Below are 24,605 nucleotides of genomic sequence, written 5' to 3'. Positions count from 1 at the left end.
TGAAATATTAGGACTTGCAGAAAAATTATGTAATAAAAAAACAGTATTTCATCTTCTTAGAAATCATTATGCCCTAGAGCATCATAATATGTGTGTCCTCAGCTTGTGTTTCTTGTACTCTTGTGGGTATTCAGCAACACAATCACAATACAGTGTGAGCTGATTATTATCCCATATATTACTCCCACATTTTAAAGCTACTATATCTAGATTTAGTCATCAAATAACTTTGTAGCTCAAAGTAAGGCTCTTTACTAAAGACACCAATTTGTATTATAGGTCAGGATACCTTCCGTCTATGTTCAGAAACTGTTTTGCCTTTGGCAAAACAGGATCAGAGAACAATACAGGAGTTTGTAGTCTGGGACAAATTTCAACATAAATAACCTTCTTGAAGTATTTCATAAGTTCTCATCCATAATTCCCTGGCAAATCTGGCTGTACTAGCCATCATAGTTCAATAAATCTAGGCTCAATATGTTTCTTAAAGGCTTCAAATGCATTTCTTGTTATTTAACAAATACATGCATTTCTGTTGAAATGACCCATGCAAAATAAATAAAAGGATGTCATGCCAAATACCCAAACCATTTACATTTTCCAAATGCAGATAATACTTAGGGAGATAGGAACTTCTAAAACAGTCATCTTTTTTTTTTTTTTTAAGATTTTATTTATTTATTTGAGAGAGAGAGAATGAGAGACAGAGAGCATGAGAGGGAGGAGGGTCAGAGGGAGAAGCAGACTCCCCGCTGAGCAGGGAGCCCGATGCGGGACTCGATCCCGGGACTCCAGGATCATGACCTGAGCCGAAGGCAGTCGCTTAACCAACTGAGCCACCCAGGTGCCCCTAAAATGGTCATCTTAATGATTTTACTATCAATCTAATCTTTCTCACTTATAGAAGACCCTAGACTAGGAGTGCCTGGGTGGCTCAGTCGTTAAGTGTCTGCCTTCGGCTTGGGTCATGGTCCCAGGGTCCTGGGATCCAGCCCCGCATGGGGCTCCCTGCTTGGTGGGAAGCCTGCTTCTCCCTCTCCCATTCCCCCTCTCTAGCAGTGTCTCTCTCTGTTAAATAAATAAATAAAATCTTAAAAAAAAAAAAACAAAACACTAGACTAGATGCTAGAAGTTATCATACCAGTGTGCCAACCTCCAAATTATGTAAACTTATAAAGTAGGCAAATATGTCTTCCTCATATTTTGTATTGCTTGTCTTTTTGGCCAGCCATCTAACCCCCACACCCCTCCTCATTACCAAGGATCTATCAGAAACCTAGAGCCCTGATTTTATTCACCACTTCTTCCCTGTTCTGATACCCCATCCAGGACTGTCTGATCACTCCATTTCCTCTCCTAACACAAAACACAGCTGCCCTTTGTTGCATTCTCTTGGCCTTTTGCCAGCTATCACAATAAACCATTTTGAAGTAAGGCAGTTATAGATGATATTACATTTCCGTCAAAAAATATATTTGGAAGGTAACTTTTGGTGACTTCTTTCAAAGAAGTAACAGAAATTTCAGGTCTATCAATAGGGTTGGTGTTGACTTTTATAGGTGGCCCTCAGCACATCACAGCAGTTATTTACTAAATTGTACCTACAAGCTGCCAGAGGGAAATATGGAGCCAAATGTTCATTCAGAGAACATGTAGCCAATTCACCTGAAATAATTTTATTTCATCCGTCCATTGTATTTCATTATGGATTATTGTTGGATTAAAAATTAAATTAAATTAAAATAATGTGTGTCAAGTCTCTTTAATAGTATATCTGTTGCTATTCAAATTCCTGCATGAAAGTATGTTAAAAAGTCAGTTATGAAAAACAAATAAAGTCCTCTGTTTTGCTAAGCTGGTCTTTAAATTTATGGATTAATTAAAGAACATTAAGGAAAACAGGAGAATAAAACTGCTCAGCCACCATATAATAATATGCTATGCCTAAATTCTAGAAGAGAAAGGGCTAATGGCATCCAGCTGAGCTATTATATGAACATGCGCACCATAGGGGAGTCAGGCATGACATTTCTGAAGTAAGGGAGAAAGAGTAATTGAAATCCTTCTAAGAAGTATGAGTGTGAAAACATGACATGGTTTTTGATAATAACCTCCTGGGTTTTCGAGGAAAAAAAAAGAATATAAGAGAGCAAGCGATATTCACAAACAGGCAATTTGATTTCGTGCAATGAGTGTGTACTTAGGGGTCAGACAGAGCTGTATGAGAACGCCAGCTCTGCCACTTACTATTTGTATGAACTTGGGAAACAACGCTTCTCTAAGCCTTCATTCTTTCATCCATAACATGGGAGCAGAAATGCTTGACTCAGAGAATCCTTGTGATAGTGAACCATAAAACGCTTCGCACAGTTTCTGGCACACAGAAGGCCCTACCCAGTCTTCCTTCCATCCTTCCCTTCCACTGTTTATGATAAATTACATTTTCTTGCTCGAACCAGATTTGATCAATAACAGCTACCGTGCCTGCATTGCAGAATGTTTGGGAGGTATACCAGAACTCCTCTGGTGGAATGCTCACCATACAAAGATTTGGATTCCCTAAGCAGTCAGGCTCCTCCTGTAACTCGTCTATGCAGGTTCAGGTGCCACCGGGCCCTCTCCACATTCCCCAGAGGGAACTGGAGCTCAGGGAACCAGCGTGAGTGCAAATATTCTGGCTCCTATTTGTTGTAATAAAGTCCTTTTTCTCTGACCCAGGAATCTTGTGTCTTCTGCTCACACCATGCAACTGTAGCTGGCTAACTTGTTTGCTTGAAAATAGGGTAAAATCTCAAATACTTCACAGTGCTTAATGACTGCCGTTAAAAATCAGAGGTGGGGGTAATGTGACCATATGATGAATAAAATGAATAACTCTCCCCCCCGTATATACATACATATATTCAAATCAGGACAGTTTTAAAAAGTCCTTTACTAAATATGGGGAAACCTGATTTCAAGGACACAGGGTGTTTGACCTGATGGATATGAGTCATGGTCTGTTGAATCACTCTAATTGGCAATCTTGCAGCTGGAATACTCATCACCAAGAGCCAGGTCATATGCTGATGGCAATGAATTCTTCCCTAATTTAAAAAAAATAAGAAATTCAAATAAACCATTGTGAAATGTGTCTTGGCCCTCCCTGTCTCCAGGGCGTCAGTTAGGCAAATCTTCCTACCTAACTGGGAGGCCGACTACAAAATAAGACTGATCTGAAAATCCCTACCAATATATCTTTTATGCTCGAAAGTCCTTTTTTCCCTCCAATCTAGGCACTAATATATTCAAAAAAGAATAGTAACATTCATATCTGATGTCAGCTTTAAAGCTCCCCTTATGGCCTCTCAGCCACCTCCTGCCATCAAATTCACTAGGTGAAAGAAAATAAAGGTGGAAGAAGGAGGAAACAAGGGTGAGGGGCTGTCTTTCGCAGAGGATTTCTAAAGGTCTTTCTTAGGTAATGCTGTGCCCTTACCTGCACCCATGTCAATTTCCAGCTTCCTCGAGTGCTTCTCCTCGTTCGTGCTGCTAACACCAGACTCGGTGTCATAGTGCCGGTGGCTGCCAGGTTCCACAGCCTCAGCGACAGTCTGTCCAACTGATTGGAGATCATAGGAAATATCAAAAGGCATAAAAACGGGTCATGGGAACACTGCTGAGCTATTGCACATCCTTTCAGCAAGTGGGGTTAATTTTAAAGTATTCACATTAAAATGTGACCTTGTTCTTTAAAAAATCTATGAAGATTGTTTCCAAGCTGTGATTTCAAAAAAGAAAACACAATGGCAGATCACAAAGTAAAGAAATCCATGCAAAGAAATACTTTAAAAAGACAACAGCCAGAAGCAGTGACAGATTAGCCAAATGCACATGCAATGAAATGATGGAAAACAAGGTTTAGTTGCTTTTTCCTTTCTAGAAACACATGTTATGGCTTTTATAACACCAGTCATCACTTTTATAACACCAGCTCTTTGAAATTGCTAAGACTACCAGTGCTGACTATACTATGAGCATTTCATCCATTAGTAGATTTTAGTGATTTGACCCCAATACTCACTCCACGTGGACAGAGCAAAAAAAGCTAGTGCATGATTCTTATATATTTGACAGTAAAAGCTGTTGTAGAAATTCCTGTTCTCTGCAGCTGATAACCAGCCACGAAACTTCAGAAACCCAATGACCTAAGTTCAAGTCCTATACTCCATACTAACCATGTTACCTTCGGTAAGTTCTTTGACCTAAGCCTAAACCTCGGTTTACCCATCCGTCAAAAAAAGGTATCTACTCAGTAGTTATTAGAAGGATTAAAGTAATATATGTAGTACATGATTATCTTTCACTTATTAGCAGGTGCCTAAGCATTTAATAAATAATAGCCATGATGATGATGAGCATGCCTACTTTAAGTATTATCACTGAATCTGGTATGATTCTAGGCAACACTGTAATATCAATTAAATTTGTCTATAATTTCTGACATGTCCCTGTCTACATCCCTTACCTATCATCTCATGATCCATGTACCTAAATCCCTGACACCTACCATTATGCCATCTTCTGGTTAATTAAAGCTCACTGGAATAACACTAGACCTAGGTCTGCCCTCCCAGGTAAGAACATATCTCCCTTTTCTCCTTCCCTCCCTTCTTTCTTTTTTTCTCTCTTTCCTTTCATGTATTCTGATTCAGTTGATCCAAAGACTGTACTTGGAAAAAAACAGAACTAGAATGTGGTCTCTTGCTCACTTTAAGGTGAATTGCTAAGGGGTAATTAGTTACTCACTGATTCATCTGTGTTTGGAAGCAAATAGTGAAATGTCTGCCTCATGTGTCTTTGGGGAAAAAAATGGAATGACTTAACTTTATTAATCTTGAGAACAAACATGGAAATGAAAAGAGGTACATAAAATAGTTCAAATGTATTCTATTAAAAAATTTTTTTGAACATCAATTTTCCTCATTTATCCGATAAACAAGTAAAAAAGATTTTCACAATAATATAGTTTAGAGATGACATCAACTCATGACAATTAGATTATAGTTGGGTTTGTTATCAAGTAAACCTTTATTTTAGGAACTTTATAAACATAGTACATAAAAATTAAATATCATCTTGCCCACTGTAATAATGTTAACAGTATATAACTAGTGAGTTTAATAAATAAGCAGTATTTTAGATCCTTGTGTATAAATCTGCTTGGCTGATGGAGCAATCGAAATCCCAAAGATGGTAGGACAGGGGGATGGGACCAAGTCTGATTTCATAGCAATGACTTGAAGTTTTGTTTCATCAGAGCCTATGAGACATCTGGATTTTGTTTCCAGGTAGCCAGACTATAAATAAATATGGTTTATCATACAAATATCAAATCATTATGTTATACACCTAAGAAAATGTAATATACATCAATTATACCCCAATAAATTTTTTAAAGAAATATGGTTTATAATAATAATAATAAATAATAATTAAAATAAGCAATTAGCAGCTATTGAACCAGACTACTCTAAGAAGCCAAACAGTACTAGCATAATTTGGAAATTACAACTCACTCAGAATGGACAGTGAAGCATGTAGTCCCTCTGTCTCAGGACTGTCCTCACCACCTGGCCACGTCTGCTGGCTTGCCCCTGGAGGGTTAGGCTTTGGAAATAGATGAGTAGGCTTTTGGAAGTAGATATACAGTTAGGTGTTGGCTTGCTACAGATTCAGCAAGAATGGGACCCTGGCCTGAGCACCAAGGACTTATTAGGTGTGAGACCAGAAAAGGCCTCACTTGGTCATTTTTTTTCCTCAGATGTTCTGAAACTGAACCTTAAAAGCAAGAACTTGGCTAGGGTCTAACCTTGAGGGTTTCCACCTAGAGGAAAGGAGGACTGTGCCCGCGGAGCCCGGCGCCAGCACTGTGATACATCACTTTGTGTCCTTAACTACTTAGCCCTTCACCCGCCGAGGCTCCTCTCCTTCCCTCTCTATATAGAAAGATGACCATTAAAAGCAAAGGTAACTGTCCATTCTCACAGCCTTCAAAGCAAAGTGGAGAGAATTCTTAGAATTCTTAGAAAAGTGCTTTTTCCACTTCAATGATATAGGATAGTTTAAGATGTTTGTTAAATACCAAAATATTATTACCTGATGTTAGCTTTTTTATTATGAAAATATATTTTAAAATAATATATACAGTATCCCCCAAATAGAAAAATAGTACATATTCTTACTGAAAGCTTTAAAAGATTATAAAGTACAAAGGAAAAAACAAAAATTATCCTAGTTTCACCACTCAGAACTACTAGTTAACATTTGGGTGAATCTCTATGTATCTTTTTTACTCTCCTCTTAGTATAGATAGGATTTTGTACCCCATTTTATTCATTTAGCAATATATTGTGACTATTTCCACATATCGTTAAATAAAAAAAGATTCTTCAGTAACTACATAGAATGTTCTAATAAGTTTTTACTAAAATTTGATTAACCAATTGCCTGATTTGAATACTGAGTTATTTCCATTTGTGTGTGTGTGTGTGTGATTATAAAGCTATTTTAAATATGACTTATAATCATTTTTGTATTTTTTTCTGACTATTCCCTTTGGGCAAATTCCTGGAATTGGACTTGCTCGCTCAAAGAGCATATTTTTAGAAGCTTTTGATATATGTTTTTTATATATTCTTCAAAAAAAGGAGGTATCAACAAACAATTTCACCTGTAATGATGGAAGGCCGTATGTCCCTGTGCTTTGCTAACAATATTACAATTTCCATCAATTCTTTCTATATTTGATAATTTTATAATTGAAAACTGGTGGCAAGGATACTGTTTTCAATGTTAGTAGGCAAGCTTTCTAAATTCATCCCCTCTTCTCTGCTTGTTTTGAAACAAAAGAAACTGATCCCATCTCAAAACATACTAATAACCCTGAGCAATTCACTATCAGAAGAAAGTTTTGCCAAGAACTTTTCATTGGAATTTTAAGAAGAAGGCTATAAAGGCAGAGTAAAGATCTATCCAAGTTTATCCCAAATTCCTGGTGCCCTCGAATACCATGCGTGTGATTAGATCGTTCTCTGTGTAACCAATCAATTATCTTCCCAGCAAGTCACCATGACAAACTTCATGACTAACACCATCTACCTACGCGGTGAAGATGCTCCTGCTTCCCCCCGGCATCAAAGCACAGCCCACACAAACCCAGGATTAATTACAAACCCAAGCCCACAGCTGTTCAGAGACGACAGCTGTGGAGAGCTACCGTCTATCCTCCACACAGTATAGAATGGTATAGAATCATCTTTCTGCAACTTTTAGATCACGTCATTTGTATGCTCAAACCTTTCCAATGGCTCCCATCTCAGAATCAAATCCTCCCCATGGCATACAAGTTTCTCCCTCTGCCTCATCTTCCGCCACTTTCTGTTCATCTGTTTGCGTCTGTCACACCAGCCTCCCTTCCGGATCCTTCACTCAGCTCCGGTTTAGAGGCCCCGCATTTGCTCTTCCCTCTGCTTCCTGCGCGCTTTCTGTAGCTGGCAAAGTGGCTCTCCCCTGCACTTCATTCAGGTCTCTGCTCAAATGTTCCCTCATCAGAAAGGCCATCCCTGAAATACCAGCCCTTCCTCAGCCCATTGCTTCGTCCTCTTACCCTGATTTGTTTTTCTTCTACACTTAGGCCAGAATACCCCAGTACTTGTTTATTTTTCACTTGTCAGGCATCTCTCGCAAGAGAACAAAAACTCCAATATGGACAGGGACTTCATCACGCTCACACTAAGAACAGTGTGGCATAAAGCAGATAACCAAAAAACTATTTATTGGCAGAGGAAATCTATTGGAACAAATAACTACGTGCTTTCACAATTCATCCAGAAATTGCACTTAGACCGCAACTCACAACACATGATTGTCATGTTCTCTCATCAGGACCACCCAACTTGGCTGCATGATAATCAGACTGCATATGACTTTAGCCATTACATTACTTAGGCTTAGACTATCTGGCCAAGCACTATGACCTCTTCTCATTCACATATAAAAGAATAAAATGCCTGCTTCCATATACATTTCACAGTATACTTTTTATTACAACATTCTGTTCTTAACATTTTATTTATATTTGTAATGTATAAATTATACTAACTTCACAAATTAATCTACCTAAATTGTTCTACTATTAGAACATAAAGCAAAGAGCGTGTCATAGTGCATTAAGACAGCTTAAACTGAAGATAACAGAGAAAAATAAACACATTACAATAACACTATGCCCTATCATACTGAATTACCTCCCAAGTACCCTGTCCCACTGTAGCTAGCAATTATAATCTTTTATTTTATCCACTTCACTGTGTATAACACATCTTTTGTATCAATTCACCTGATCTGTTGGTGGACTGGACAAAGCCCAGTTAAGTGAGACATATAAAATAGAAGGAAAAATATCGCTTTATGTTATCTCTCTGAAAGGCACAAAGGTATTGAATGTAGAACTTTACTACTTTAACCACTCTTATGATCTTAAGTGAAAACAATTCAGATTAAGTTGTATTCCTCTGTACACTATAAAACATCATTACCTGAGTGTAATTTTATAGCCCACAGACCTATCCCTAACATAATCACAGTTCATAATTAGCACCAAACAAATATCAGAGATAATCTTCTACACATTATCTCGGCCCCCATTTTGACCTAAGGTTCTAATCAGAGATCTAAATAAAATAATACACATTTCACTCTTTACCATGCCTTCTGATCGAATGCACCATGGTCACCTACATGACCAAGATTCTCTTCAAGCATTAACTTTGGTTCCATCCCTCTCTCCCTGAGCCATCTAACAGAAGACTCCATCAAGAAAGAGGAACTAGCCATAACCTCTTTGCTTGGCATCAGGCAAGTCAAGACCTGGTTTATTTTATCTGAAATTTTCTTAGAAATATTCATTCATATAAGGGACTTTGAGACTATTTATGACCTCTCTTCATCTGTTACTTTAAATATTTACGGATTTATTGTATCATTTCACATCAGCACTCAAGAGTTATAGTCTATGCATCCGTGGGTTTTGAAAGCATTAATCCTTCTACATCTTTCTGAACATTTTACATGTTTTTTTTTTAAAATCTATTAATGTTTTATTTTCCACTGTACTTTATTCCCTCTGCCTCTGGGCCTCCATAACCTAGAAATTTTGTTCTTTTGTGGAAGCTGAGTCATAGAACAAATCTATCAGTTCTTGAACAGAAGGCAACATATTTTTAAGAAAATTTGCAAAGTTATAAAATACTAAAGCAATACAGTAGAATACTATGTACAGTGATTAAGAATAAAGTACAGTTATGTGTGCCAATATGAAAAGGTATTGAAGATACAGTAATAAGTGAAAAAAAAGGCAAGTGGTAAAACAAAATGTATAATGTTTCCATCTGTCTATAAAGATATATGTATATATGTAATATATGAATACATTTATATATGTGTATAGAGAGAAATTTTTCTGGAATCAGGCCTAAAAAATATTCGTAGTTATGACTCTGTTGCATGGGAAAGAGTAGAGGTGGGGCAAGGAACACTAGCTTTCTTTTCATTCTCTCTGTATTGTTTAAACTTTTCAACCAATCCTTTATAAGAAAAAAAATTTATCAAAAGCCTTAATATGTGATCCAGAAATTATACTCTTAGGAACCTAGCCTAAGAAAATAATTATAGATTTTAAATTACCTTAGGTAATAAGATATTAGAGTACTATTAATAATAGTGAAAATAGGGAAAAATATAAGTATCAATAATAGGGGAATGGTTATAAGAAAACCACAGAATGGGATAACATACAGACATTGAACATATTTATAAAGATTACGTAATAACATAAAAATGCTTATGTTATAACAATAAGAATAAAAAGCAGGACATAATATTTTATAAAAAATACGACAACATAACTTTGTAAACCCTAACGTTAGAAATAAAAAAACCTGACCAAATGTTGAAGGTGGTTTTTTGTGTGTGTGCTATATCTATGAGTAATTTTTTTAAATCTACTTTCCTCTACATTCTGACTGTTATTTCATGTTATGTCGTAAGCTGTTAACAAAAAATAAACACTGACAAAGAGGCCTGCGACATTTATTAAAGCTTAAGAAAGATAAAAAGTCACAAACCTTGCCATCTAGTGTTGAACCTGCCTTAATAAAAAGATAACAAAATGCTTTAGAATTATAGATGTTATCAAGTCAAGAACACAGACTTCCCATAATACGTCAGAAAAATGATAAACCTACACACTTTTCATTTCACACATCCAGAAAAAAACACCACCTCGCTTTCTTCCGAGTGGCATGATTCTAACCCAATGTTTCTGCTATTCCATCCATCACCTAAATACAGCCTACAGTACGTACATCTTACTTTACAAAAAGATGTCTGTATACACAAGTCCAGGTAAACAATCTAGTTTTCTGAAGAGGAAGTAAGAGAAATAATGTCACTGTTACTACTGAACTTAGCATCTCTACATTTTTTGGGCGGCAGCTTCCCAAACTGTACAAATTTCCTAAATTGTACAGGATATGTTCTAGAACTGAACAATGAAATCCACGATCAAAGACTTGAATTACTTTGTAAAAGGGTTTCAAATATACTTTAGCAAGAATCATAACTCACATATGGAAAAACCCCTTTGAAAATCTCAGAGGTATTTAATCCCAGGGCAGAAGTTGGTAAACTTTTTCTAGTAAGGGCCACGTAGTGAATTCTTAGGGCTTTGTGAGCTGTCGGGAAGTCTCCGCTGCAACTACTTAACTCTGCCCTTGCAATGCAAGAGTAGCTGTTAATAATATGTAAGCAAATGAGCATAGCTCTGTTCCAGTGAAACTTTATTTTCTGACACTGAAATTTGAATTTAATTTTTTCATGTCACCACATATTATTCTTTTGATTTTTTTCAAACCACTGAAAAATTTTAAAAACAAACAAAAAATTTTTAAAACATTCTTAGCTCACAGGCAAAGTGCAAAAGAAGGAAAAAAGGCAGTAGGCCAGATGGGGCCTGTGGGTCGAAGTTTGTCAAACTGTATATTCTAGAGTTATCTGAATTTGCTACACCCCACTATCTGGAATGCTTTTTTCTTCCTCCATTCGATCTTAAAAATCATATCTAACCTTTAAAGCCTTCCTCAAAAAAATCCTTCACAAAAACGTTCAAGGTATACTTAACCAAATGGGACTTTCCCCTTCTTTTGACACTCCATAGCATTTGTACCTTCTCTGGTTTTATGAATGACTACTGACCTTTGTCCAATTATTGGTGCCACTCCTTCCTCTTAACATGTGATGGGAGGCACCCTCTCTTACACATTTTTTATTGACCATGGTGCCCTGCACGTAGTAGAAGGTGAATAATAATGATTGAATGGAAAGATAACTATTCAACATCCTCAATTTCTAGATGCAGGTCCCAGTGGTTTAATAACAGCTCTTAAGGTCCTAAAAAAAATGTTAGAGACATTACAAGTAATCATAAGCTTTAAAACAGATGATTTTAGTAATATTAAAATGTGAAAACAGATTTTATCTCGGAATCAAGAAGAATGCCCACCATGTTGGCAGGGGAGACAGATGAGAGAGAACAGGGGAAGAAGAGGAGTGACAGGGCACAGGATGCTATGTGAGAGCCAAGCATCTGGCAGGCACGATCCAGCTGTCTACAGGACACAACTTGGTCTTTTAACTGTCCCTCTAAAGTTGAGAGAGGCATCAGACCTTCCACATGTCTAAGGTCCTGGGACCTGATTATTGTGGGACACTCTTCACTCTTCCCACATCAAATGGAACTGTCCTGCATACTCACCCAGTGACCACTGGGTCAGGAAATCGAAATCACTCAGTTTCAGAGAAGAACTCAAAGTAAAGTTTGGAGTTTTGTATGAAACTGTCATATTTTTATCTAAATTTAAATTCCTATTGCACAGATAAAATAGAAAAATCTTTAAAAACCGGAGCCATTCTGCTTGACTTCAAATCCTAGGAATGCTTCTTAGGAGCTATATAATCTTGACAACTTACTTAACCTCTCTGAGCCACAATTTTGTCACCTGTGGAAAAAAAGACATGATGATAAGAGAACCTAACTCAGGGGATACTGAGCTGTTGTAAGGAGCAGATGAGTTAATATATATAAATGTTTAGAACTGGCACATAGTAAGCACCTACCAATGTTAGCTATGTATGCGTGTGTGTGTGTGTGTGTGTATGTATATGTATCTATAAGTGAATATATAGCTAAAAACAAATAGTATTTCTAATATTAAATCACCTCTAAAAAGCCACACATACCTTGCCTTCAGACACATATTGTTTTATTTGATTCTTGAGATAGAATTACCACAGAAGGAATTTACAGAAAATAGGAAACAAGCTATGTAAGATTTATCAAGTAACTTTTAAAATGCAATAGAAGGAAAACAGCAAGCTGAAAGTACATGTATGATTATGTGACGAAGAGAGAAATAAGAAAAAAATTGAATGGCTCTGGCATTATCACAAACGCATTTCCCAAGCTTTGGCAGAAATGTAAGGACCCAAATCAGCTTCCATGCATGGGAACAATGGCAGGTCCGCTCAATGGCCATACTTACCATCTTTTTCCACCCTATGGGGACCTGCCTTTTTGTCCTTCACCTTAGCAGTGCTTCCTTCCCAAAGCCTACTTTTATCCTTTTCTTTTTCTTCTGTGGAAACATGTTCCCTGGACTTCTCAGATAACCCCTCTGCAACCACTTGGGTTCCTTTCTCCGTTTCTTCTTCAAGAACATTCTCCAAGCGTTCCTCTGTGGGCAGAGGCTTGGTCTCTACATCTGCTGTTACGATTTCTTGGTCTTCAATTTCAACTTCTAAGTAATCCTCAGTTGGAAGGTGGGATTTTCCTGGCTCATCACTTTCACTCAACTCCTGAGAAGATGGACTTCTGTCCCTTCTGTTCAGGCCGTTTTCGGTGTGGGCCTCTCTATCTCCCGGTGCAGACTCATCTTCACTGCAACTAGAACATGGGCGACTTCTGGATGAAGATGATGAAACAGTCTTTATATCTAAAAAATAAAAATGATGATATCATTGTTTTTCCATAAAGCACTTGGTTTAATTGTGGGAATTAGGTGAGTAATAATCATACTAAAAATTTTAAATATAGGTTAATAGACTTAGTGCCCATTTCACATATATTGCACATAATTGTCAAGATAAAGAAAAACCAATGTAATCTGTGAGTCTCTAGAAGTTTTCTTAAAAAAAAAAAAGATTTTTTACTTATTTATTTGAGAGAGTGAGCGAGCATAAGCTGGGGGGTGGGGAGGAATAGAGGCAGAGGGAGAAGCAGAATCCCCACTGAGTAGGGAGCCCGACTAAGCGGGGCTCGATCCCACCCTGAGATCATGACCTGAGCTGAAGGCAGACGCTTAACCAGCTGAGCCACCCAGCCGCCCCTCTAGAAGTGTTCAATAGGAAATCACATTTAGCTGAAAACCAACTGTATTTATTTATTTATTTTTGAAAACCACTTTATTGGAAAGCCTTTGTATCTATTTTATTGTAGAAGAAACTGAATAATCTTACTTGTTCAGTAAGAGCGCTTATTCATTATCACCTTGAGTAGCCACAATATTCTCTGTGCATAAAATTTAAATTTTTATCTACCATAAATGGATTTATAATAGATTTATTTATATAGATTTATAATAGATTTATTACCCATAAATGGGTAATACCACCCATACCCAGCTAGCAAGGTGTACTAGAAAGATCGATGCATTTGTATTAATACCAATACACTTTAAAGATATTCTGAGGTGATGCTTGTGTGTGTGTGTGTGTGTGTGTGTGTGTAGGAGGACATGTTGTCTTATTTTGGGTTCCCCCAAAGCAGATGCTGAGGTCAGGATTCATGTGCAAGTGATGTATTAAGGATATGCTCCAGGAGAAACTTGTACAGGTGTGGGGGAAGCAGGGCAGGGAAGGGAAGAAGTCGATCAAGGGAGCTATTTCAAGCAACATCTCAACCTCAGCCTGATCCCACAAGGACCTCTGAGGTCTAAATCATATTAGAATTTTTCCTGCCTTGAGGATGGAGTGCGCCAGTCAGATGTGGCTCCTACTATCCCTCTGTCCCCCGCCCCGCCAGGGGAAGGTAAACTCCTTGGCTCCTCCAGGCTCTCTGTGCAGGCACGTGAAGCAGCTCCATAGCCCAGGGCTGTCCTCTGAAGAAGGCAAAGGGTGCCAGAGCTGGGCAGAGATGGGCACATGGAATCAGTAAGAGGGCTTCTAGGAGAGGGAGGCCGTGTGCTGATGGGATGCTAACAGATAACGCAGTCTAGATTAACCAAAGCCAGAAATGGTTCTGTTCTTACTACCCAAAAGCACTTTCAAAAATCTCCAAGAAAGCCACATACACACTGAATCTCTGGAAGGAAGACACACAGCCTGAAAGTCACGGCATATGCTGGGGGTCAGATAAATACAAACCTGCTTTTGAGTTTTTCATCGACAGATCTGTGTTTACAACAGTTTTTTATAGAATATATTTTCAAATGAAATACCCTACACTTAAATGCTGCCTAGCTTCCTTGTTTTCTCCTCTCTGTGTGCTCCTTACTCTTTTCTCTGTTTCTTTTATTTCTGCTTGGCAGCTACACAGATGGCTGTAGCAGCTGATACAGACTTTAAGGGAAGAAATACCTGTCTTTCCTCTTATCCTTTTCCTTCACACCCTCCAGCCCAAACAATTCTCCATGACAGGGCTTAGAATTTTAAGTATAGACACAGAGACTTATCAGAGTTTCCACAAAGATTTGAGAGATGCTACACAGCAGTAAAAAACAAACTCTAAAAAACCTTTAAGCAACAGAACCCCTTAAGTACAATTCCATTTGTTCTTATCTCCCAACTACCTTGACAAGCACAAGATGACCACTGTTTCTCAAAGGAACGCATACTTCAACCACTCATTCTTTATCTCCATTTTATAAAATCTGTCTCTCAGTAGGGAACACAGCAGATCAAGGACAGTTGTTCTCTATCTTATTTGTACCACTTCAGAAACTTCAGGGACTATGATCTCACCCTCTCTTAAGCATCTCACATTTTTTTTTAAAGAAAAACAACTCCTATTTGCTAGTTGTTCAATCAATGGCTCTCATTAATTGCACAATTAGCTAGAAGGCAATATTATACTTGTTCTGCACTCCCAAAAATATTCATATCTACCATCTTTAATATTGATATGATGACTCTCACTTTTGGCTCTGAGAGTTGTTCACATAATAAGAAAAATGAGCATTCCCCTACCTTTCTTTCGTAGCTTCTATTAATTGCGTTATTTTATTTCAAAAGGCTGAATCACACTCTGGCTCATTTTGAGTCAGTCCCTTAGAGAAGAAAGATCAGGAGAATGAATGGCCTTCAAGAGGCAGGGGTACCTGACCTCCCATATAAACTCATTTCAGTTTTCCAATTTCTCTCTAACCTTGCTGTGCAATTTAGCTTCCCTCTCATTTCTTTCTCTCATTTTCATGCAGACACTGGGGCAAGACTTTGCCTACAAGTAAAAGCTCAAAATGTTTCAGGGCCATGGAATGCGATTTTCAACACTAATTTTATTTATTGTCTTAGAAATGAAGCAAGTTTTTATATAGAAATTTTTGTCTAAAAGAACTTTCTACATGAAAGAACTGCAAGGGCACATACTTAATATTTTTTGTCACTAGGAGGGAAAAAATGATCTTGAAGGCGTGTTAGTAAGCAACTCCGGCTCCCACCCAATTCTACTTGCCTCTGCATGGTTCCCTGCAGGTATTGAAGCTAAAAGCATCTGCTCTTGGTCTTTATGGTAAAGACACGATGTTCACTGGTTGGTGCGGCGCCATGATTCCATGCCCTACAAGGCACCTCTGACTTTCTGCCCTGCACATTCAATCAGGCTCCAAACCCTTCACCGTCTTCCCTCTTCCTGTCACTGATAATTCTTCCTTCTTTTGCATCACTATTATTTCGCACAACATGAGACTGAGGGAAAATAATAATTTCTTCTGTAAGATGAAACGAGGTGTTTCAATCATGACTCAGCTGCTGACTAGCTTTGACGTTGGCTCTTCCAGTTAACCTCTCTAAGCCTCTGTTTTGACTATAAAATGGGGCTAATTCTCTCTGTAAGTCATTGTAGAAATTACATGACACAAAATCAAACAAGGATTTCTTTATGAATTCCAGTCTTTCCCCCTCTATGAAACCATACACATTAAGTATTGTCTAATACATTTCTTTCTTGTGATTTCACCCTGTGTATTATATGAAGAAGAGTAATTGCAGTGACTATTTACTGAGGAAAAATAAATAAAAACCTGATCATGATAATGTATGCACCTACTGTGTTCCAAACAAGGAGGTAAGCACTTTACAAATATCTCATTTAATCCCATGGAATAGCTATTTTCTTTTTCTAGATCTAAAAAGTAAGGGGGCACCTGGGTGGCTCAGTTGGTTGAGCGTTCAGCTCTTGGTTTCGGCTCAGGTCATCATCTTAGGCTGGTGACACTGAGCCCCGCATCAGGCTCCTCGCTTATCAGAGTCCACCTGAGATTCTCTGCCTCTCTCTCTCTATCTGCACCACCTCCCCACTCAAACTCATTCGCTCTCTCTCTAAAATAAATAAATAAATTCAATTTAACTTAATTTAAAAAGAACATAAGGCCCAGAGAAGTTAAATAATACCCAATGCCCATTAGCTATAACGTGGCAAGTTTGTAAAACATTTTTTTTGTAATGACCCATTGTAGTAAAACTAAGACCACTCTACTTGCCAAAAGGCCTTCAAACAGAGCGCACCCACTGTCACGGACCTACTATTGCTTCTCTTAACTAACTTTGCACTGTTACCACCCCAGGATGACAAATGGAAAATTGTTCTCTCCAAAACATCAGAACTCATGGAATTCAGCCTGTCCTCCCTTTTATATCCCTGGGGGTCCTCTCTATCTGGCCACTATCTATATGTATGTATCAGTAACTTCCACAGTTTGTACTTCCTGCCTTGCCAAGTTGATACACACCTGACCAAAGGTGCCAACCGCTCACATATCCACAGTCAACACCAGTCCAGCAAAATCAGGATGAACTCTGCTCCCCCTCTCATAACTGAGGTTCTGAGTTGTTCTTTACCTTTCTACCCACTTCCATAGATTCATTCATGAAATGCATATTGAGCACCTCCTATGTGTCAGGCAACATGCTAGGTTTTAAGGACACAGTAGAGAAAAAGGCAGGCCAGGACCCTGCTTCCACAGAGATTACACCCTCCAGCCAGACAGACACTGCCCCCTTTTGCACGAGCACAACAGCTCAACTGTCCATGTTCACTCAGGTGTTTGTCCATTCTCCTTACAGTGACCATGGACAGCTCTCTCAGGAGCTGCTGTTAACACTCTTCCTGCAATCAGTAGCCATATTGTCTGTTTTGAACCAATTATAAGTCCTGACCTTAGTTTTGAATCATTTCCTCACCCCCTAGCATAGAGCATGGTTTTACTATAGTTTAAATTCACCATTTTCTCCATTAGTGTCCTGATTTTAACTACTTTGTTTTGGGTTCACTAGCTTGAGGTCCCATGGACACTTTAAGTGCACAAACTCAGTACAAATATGTAAATTCAGTTAAAAACAACTAGCTTTCAGCCCAATAACATACCATGCATCCCAACCCAGTGGATCCAATACTCTTCCAAACTAATACAAATTGCTTCTCTCTCTCCCATTCTTTAGTCCAAGGGTTCACAGCAAAATCTTCGTGGATGCTGCTCCTATTGTCTTCAAATTGGCCATGACACATGAATTTATATGTCCTACTATTACTCATATTAATAGTTCTATCTTGATTATACAGATGAGCTCATACAAATCTGTTTATACTTTATATTAGATACTGTGGTTTAGTCAATATTTTCCTGTACAATAATGCCTAATTAGACAAGTGCCTCCGTACTCATAAATATTGCAAAATGAATGTATGCTTAATGAAAATAAAAGTTGAAATCATTAAATTCCAACTATAAACAGTAACTAGTTATTTGTCTTAAGGGAGAGCATATGTCCTCACACTGATAATTTATGACTCAATTCATCAATGAGACAAATACAGACATTAATTACTCTGTAAGAATAAATATCTACAGGTAAATGCAGCTCTAGCAGGAGGAGACGAAAAAAATTGAAAAAGCTTAAAAGTTCCTCCATATCTACCTTTAATTGCACTTTAAACATTAAAACGAGTACTTAAAATACTGGGAATATAATCAAATCCTGTGTCACACTGTGCTGCCTAAGTCCTTTTACATTTATCCACTAAGATTAAGCTTTCATTGGGTTTCTCAGTAATACCTTTGTTGTGTAAAAGGGAGATTCAAACCTGTAGAGACATACCTCATAGGAAAGTGTTTTATGTGGACTAAAAGATGATGCTGCATTTAAATATTCACCTGAAAGCCACAACTTCCTACTTCAATAATCAAAATGTGAATATGGATTGAGGAATTCTTACCATTCAGAAAAATTAAAGTTTAATCATGCAAAAAAAAAAAAAAATCACACATATAGACGCTGACCAGAAGGCCATCTACAGTCCTCCCCTAGTCCTCTCTGTTCAAGGAGCAGTCAAGTTACACTGAAGTCCACAGAATGTGGTTTCACAGCATCTATAATTTCAACACGGAAGAAGCAGCCTCCCCTCATATGCTTCTCTGTGATAGTCAAGCCAGGAAATGAAGAGTAAGATTCTTGAAGTCACTAAGTCAAGTAAATAGAATACTTTTTGTGACTCTGGGATTTTAAAAGTCTATGAGGCCTGTTTCTTCAACAGACTGGAAAAGAGCACAAGTGAAATATTATCTTTCTTACTTGAAAAAGCATTTGCTTTAATTCTTCTATTCTTTGCAATTCTGGGAAGAGATTCTTTCTCTGAAATCTTTCTCATAAGAAGCTATTGATTCTTTACCTCTTACTCATAAGCATTATCATCCAAACTGTCCATGAAAGTATAAAAGTATATTCCCAGCGATACGACACTTTTCCCCTCAACCTTATAACATTCATCTATGACAATGTATTTTCAACTAGTGACTTAGCGCCTGGGGTTGCCAACACAAATGTAGAGAAAAGGAAGCTGTCATTCTTTTTAAATGATGGAAAGTCTCACACGTCATCCCTAAACCAGGGTGCTCTCTTCGTGGCTCTCGGTCCCTAGCATTCATCACTCATGGGCTGCTCAGCACAGAGCATTCATCAAGGCGGGCCCACGCCATTGTTAGCTGGCAGTTTAAATGGGGCCGACTTGTCACCAGAGTGACAGCCTGGGCAATTGTTTGCCCTCTGGGAAGAGGTGCAGGCAGGTTCAAATGAAACACATCCAAATACTAACAGCAAGATTCTTAATCATGTCAATAAAAAGGATGAACTGGTGTCTCAGACTCAGTGGTCACAATATGCCTCTTACACTTTTGAAGATGAAATGCTGTCTGGCTTTTTAATAGAGTGTTCCAAGGAACCCGCTGTGTCATTATCATTTTTAATACATGCTACTTTGTTTGCTGGATGAAATCTCTAATTCAGATATCCCGCATGCTAAAAGGAATGTTTCTGAATAACACAAGGCCAGGTTATCAAAATCAAGGGATGGGAAATAAAAGAGCTGGGAGGTAGAGGAAAGAAACAGTAATAAGCAATGAGATTTTATTTCAAAATAATGACAAAGTTTTAATGTAAATACCAAAAATGCAAAAGAGCTCTTAAAAAGGATAGCTTAATAATATCATTATTGAAACAATAAAATAAAATAGTTGGCAAATTTAATCTCTGGCTCTTAAAATTCCCACTTGCGGGCTAGATTTTATATGTTCTGGTAGCATTCACTACATATCTCTTCAAAAATATTACATATAATAATGCAGCTAACTCTATACAATCTTTATCAATAAAATTCCAAGGTGCTTTTATTCATGGTGAATAAAAGCACCTTAGTATTCTTAGTATTAAAACAATCAAGTAATTGCATAATATTTACAAAATATCTTTTAGGAAATCACCTCTGTGAAAAATAACAAAGACAACATACTGTCCTAGCTTCCATAGTTGTAACAACTTTGTGTTATTAACTCGTTATGTAATTAATTTGAGGGGTGAAATTTAACATATGAAACAAGAAGAGATAATGAATAAGAGAATAATGAATTACTGAACGATAGAGTTTTATGAAATAAAGAGCTTAGTGAAGGCTGGCAAGCTAGGAGTGTGTCTTGGGAGAGCAGGGGCCTCAGCTAGAACTGAGCTCAATGCCTGGGAGTGGATAGGGAAGTCCATCCAGGGAGGAGAAAGGTCAATTTGAGTAAAAGTAGAAAATGTCCACTTTTATCTCCTCTGTTCAAAAACAAAACAAAAAAACAGAGGCTAGAGAAGAAGATGAAGAGCTCACCATAAGTGCCTCTAAAATGCATAGTCTTGAGGAAGCAGAATCCTTTTATTGGGGGGATTTGCTTTACTTTTAAATAAATAGATATTTTCTCATTTGGAACAATATTATATTGTTTCTCCAAAATCCAGGCTCTGAAGTTGGGTAATGTCTGTCTTGGTTCCACTGCTTTCTGGTTGTGTGAGTTACTTAATCCCACCATATCCAAGTTCATTTATTTGTAAAATGGAGATAAAAAGAAACAGTACCTGCTTTTTAAGATTGTTTGAGGTAAATCAGATAATTCATATAAAATATTTAGCATAGCACAGAGTCTTAATAAACAATACCTTTTGGATGCCTTTCCAAACAGAGGATTCCAATTATTTATATGAAAGCAGTATTCAATGTTAAAGCTTACCTATTCTGTCAGTTATTCAATAATTACAGGTCTAAATGATCAAAGCGTTACCTCCAAGGAAGATCCAAGTACTAGCCTATATCCCTCTCCGTTTGAACATAAAAATTTATTCTGTCTTAGAAAAAATCCATCTGATCCTAAGAAAATAAGATGATTATGTAGCACAAAAATAATCCCAGATGACCAAATATTCAAAGAATGTACTGAATCTTCATGAAATCAATACTTGTTAATTCCCCACCATTACTGAAGAAATGAAAAATTGAGTCCCTTGTGTTTTGAACCATTATATTTACATGCAAACACATTTTCAGTTCTTTTCCGGGTTCAAGTCACTCATATAATTTCTTCAAAATTTGATTCATGTGACATCACTTTTCCATAGAATTCTTTAACTTTCTCTATGTCATATAGGAATATAAACGTAAATCCAATATTCACATTAAATTGAGAAAAGACTTATATATTAGGCATGCCTGGAAACATAAAGTGTAAGTATTAAGAGAAATTATAGAAAGGGCCCAGTTTAGACTTTATAAAAAATATTTCAATGCCTGGCCATTAATCTTGAGTGGATCTTTCAACTGTAATAAAAGTGACAGCATATCCTGTTTTCAAGTTTACTGATAGCGAACATCATTCTAAATTTTCACTTTGTGCTTCACTCTTTGCTTTGACTGTCAGGAAACTCAGGATTAAATTTCTAGTTCAAGCTTAGTGATGGTCCCATCTATGGTTCCTAGTAAAATTATCTTCTCTTTTACTCTAAATAATTTCTGTATTTTATTGCCTTTATGTGTGTTCATGAAATTTTAGAATAGGTTTGCTTAAATTATTTCTTGAAGGGAGTGGAACTAAAATATTTGCTCTTGGTTACTGAATTTACTCTTATTTTATATTATCCCAATATACTCCTTCAATTCAAAATTTTGAATTTTATACAGTAAAAAATGTTGAGAGGTGGAAAGAATGGGGGAAATGGACAGCAATTAAAAAAGTCATCATAGGGGTGGCTGGGTGGCTCAGTCAGTTGGGCATCTACTTTTGGCTTGGGTCATGATCCTAGGGTTCTGGGATCCAGCCCCGCACTGGGCTCTCTGCTCTGAGGGGAGTCTGCTGCTCCCTCTCCCTCTGCCTGCTGCTCCCCCTGCTTGTGCACGCATGATCTCTCTCTCTCTCTCTCTGTCAAATAAATAATTAAATCTTAAAAAAAGAAAGTCATCATAATGTAACCTCATTCTCTAGCCCAAAGCAAACTACAAAGACATACATATACTTAAATATGACAGGGTTACTGTTGTAACTGGTAAATGCCCTCAATGTACCAGGAAAGATCTCTGATTAAGAATTACATAACCTTGGGGTGCCTGGGTGGCTCAGTCGTTAAGCGTCTGCCTTCGGCTCAGGTCATGATCCCAGCATCCTGGGATCGAGCCCCACATCGGGCTCTCTGCTCTGCGGAAAGCCTGCTTCTCCCTCTCCCATTCCCCCTGCTTGTGTTCCCTCTCTCGCTGTGTCTCTCTCTGTCAAATAAATAAATAAAATCTTTAAAAAAAAAAAAAAGAATTACATAACCTTGACGAAACCCTTTTACAGGACAAAGCAAGAAATTGGTTCCTTCTTTGACTGAACATTATTTTGGGGAACTAAGGTCTTTATAAAAGTCTTAAAATGTTTGAGGTATGTCTCAGATGATAAGGGTTTCTTTCTCTACCTAAAAACCTTTCTGTATTTTCCCCATGAAAATTCAGAGTCACTTTAGGCTTAAAGACTGTGGCCTCCTTTGCCAAAAGAGATAATCCTTCCATGAAACTAAGATGCCAGTATCCTGTGTGCAAGGTAAGTGAAGACAAAAAAGTGAACCTAGGGTAGGAATCTTCAACTTTCCCTTTAACTGAATGGGAGCTTCTTTTCATTTTTCTAAGGCTACAAAATGGTGTACACACACACAAATGCACATGCATGTGTGTGTGTAAGAGGGGATACTTTGGGATTTAAAAAAAAAAAGGAGTAACTTTCTAAGTAAACAGAGGACATGTCACTAAAAGTTTTACCTGACCCCTGTTGAAAAATCCCAGAAAACTAAGGAAAGAAGGAATTAAGGAATGACCCCATAAATTAGGTATCTATGGAAGCCTGATTGATCATCATTCTCTGGTTAGGGAACCAGGCTCTAAACGTTCCCTTAAAAGAGGATCATCCCATTAAATATAAAGAAAAGAAAAGGAGTGAGCACACTTGCTGAACACCCCATGTCACGTGACCTGGGAAACAACTTGCCTTGTTTATCCTCCTCCAGCTCACTGTCACAGCATCCATCCCCTTCATCCTTCATATTGTCATCAGCATCTGCTGCCTTCTGCGATGAGGTTTCACTCTCCTTTTCAGGGTCTAAATGATCTTTTCCATCATCTGAGGGTGACTTTGACATCTCATTCATTTGATCATCAGCCTGTCCTTCTTCATTAGCTTTCTCATCTTGTTTCTCCTCATCTACTTCAAAATCTTCTTCATATTCTGAGGGAAAAAAAAAATCACCACTATAAGAAGGAAAATAGAATCTCTGACACTTAACCCGTTTTACTTTAATGAGAACTTTGACTCCACTACACTCTCTTCTCTGGGCCTTTCTTTGCTTCTTTTTCACACAATTACTGAACATGGAAAACCAACAGCAAATGATCAAAGATTGCAATCAGTTACATACACAAGAGCACAAAAGAAATAAAGCTCCAAATGACGAGCCTGAAACCTAATGAAAGTTCATTTACAAATGGACATCATCATCTACAATAACCAAAATGGACAAGAGAAGAACTTGATAGAAAAACAATAAATTAGAAATAAATTAAAAATGAAGAGAACAGGATTGTAATAATGAAAGTTAATTTGGAGACCCAGTGAGGTCATATTTCATATGAAGAATGTTCAAAATATTTGGATATCAAGTTAATGAATAGTGAAGTGGAAAATTCAATTAATCAAGTCCAAAGGCCCTGAGAAGTAATACTGTGAATAGCACATTCTTTGAGAACCAAATGGACATCAAGAAAAGGCATTATGAGGCATTCTATACCTAGACCAGAACCCAAATCATATGCATTATTCATCCCTACAGTCAATGAAATAATTACATTCCAAGGATAAAAAAATTCTTATAAAATAGAACATTCCTGTCACAGCCACTAATTTGCTTCATTCCCTACAGAGGTGCAACAAATCCACAGCAGAAAAAGGAGATTGTCACATCAGATAAACTCCAGCTGTCCCTTGTGGTTATAATTTTTCACCTTTCATATTTAATTGTTCCCCTTTTTCCTCCACCAAAACCTAAAAATCTTGAAATGACAACATGCCAAGGATAGAGAGCAAAAGGATTTCATGCAGAACCAATTAACCAAATAAACAATTATCTTTAAAATAAAAATTATAGGGAAAATAAAGCTTTCCCCATTTTGTGTGTTTTAGTTATTAGATATTCCAGCTTCCTTGCCAGTGGTGGGGGCCTGTCAGGTAATTACTTAGAGCTATGCACCCTGCCCCGGTGAAAGAAACTTAATTTAGAAATGCAGGCCCTGTGCATATGAAGAAAGCTCTGTTAATACAGAGACTGTATGAGCAAGATGTAAGAGGAAAAGTGAAATCAGAAACTTAATGTAATGAAGACAGGCAAACAAAGAGAATTCACAAGAATGT

At 37.5% G+C, this 24,605-nt stretch overlaps 1 protein-coding gene across 1 annotated transcript in view; it reads right to left on the bottom strand.

Moving 5' to 3' along the window:
* ERICH3 (glutamate rich 3) overlaps positions 1–24,605 on the bottom strand; it is a 68,603-nt gene that overhangs the window by 3,290 nt on the left and 40,708 nt on the right. The window contains 3 exon segments of the mRNA XM_035018260.1: positions 3,479–3,601; positions 12,642–13,091; positions 23,190–23,426. Of these exon segments, the coding sequence (XP_034874151.1) occupies positions 3,479–3,601; positions 12,642–13,091; positions 23,190–23,426 (810 nt within the window).

This window comes from Mirounga leonina, unplaced genomic scaffold, assembly GCF_011800145.1.
Source record: "Mirounga leonina isolate KUSES-001 unplaced genomic scaffold, KU_Mleo_1.0 Mir_173, whole genome shotgun sequence".
NCBI lineage: Eukaryota > Metazoa > Chordata > Mammalia > Carnivora > Phocidae > Mirounga > Mirounga leonina.
Note: the sequence above shows the minus strand (reverse complement) of the source record. Positions and strands in the feature narration are given on the sequence as shown.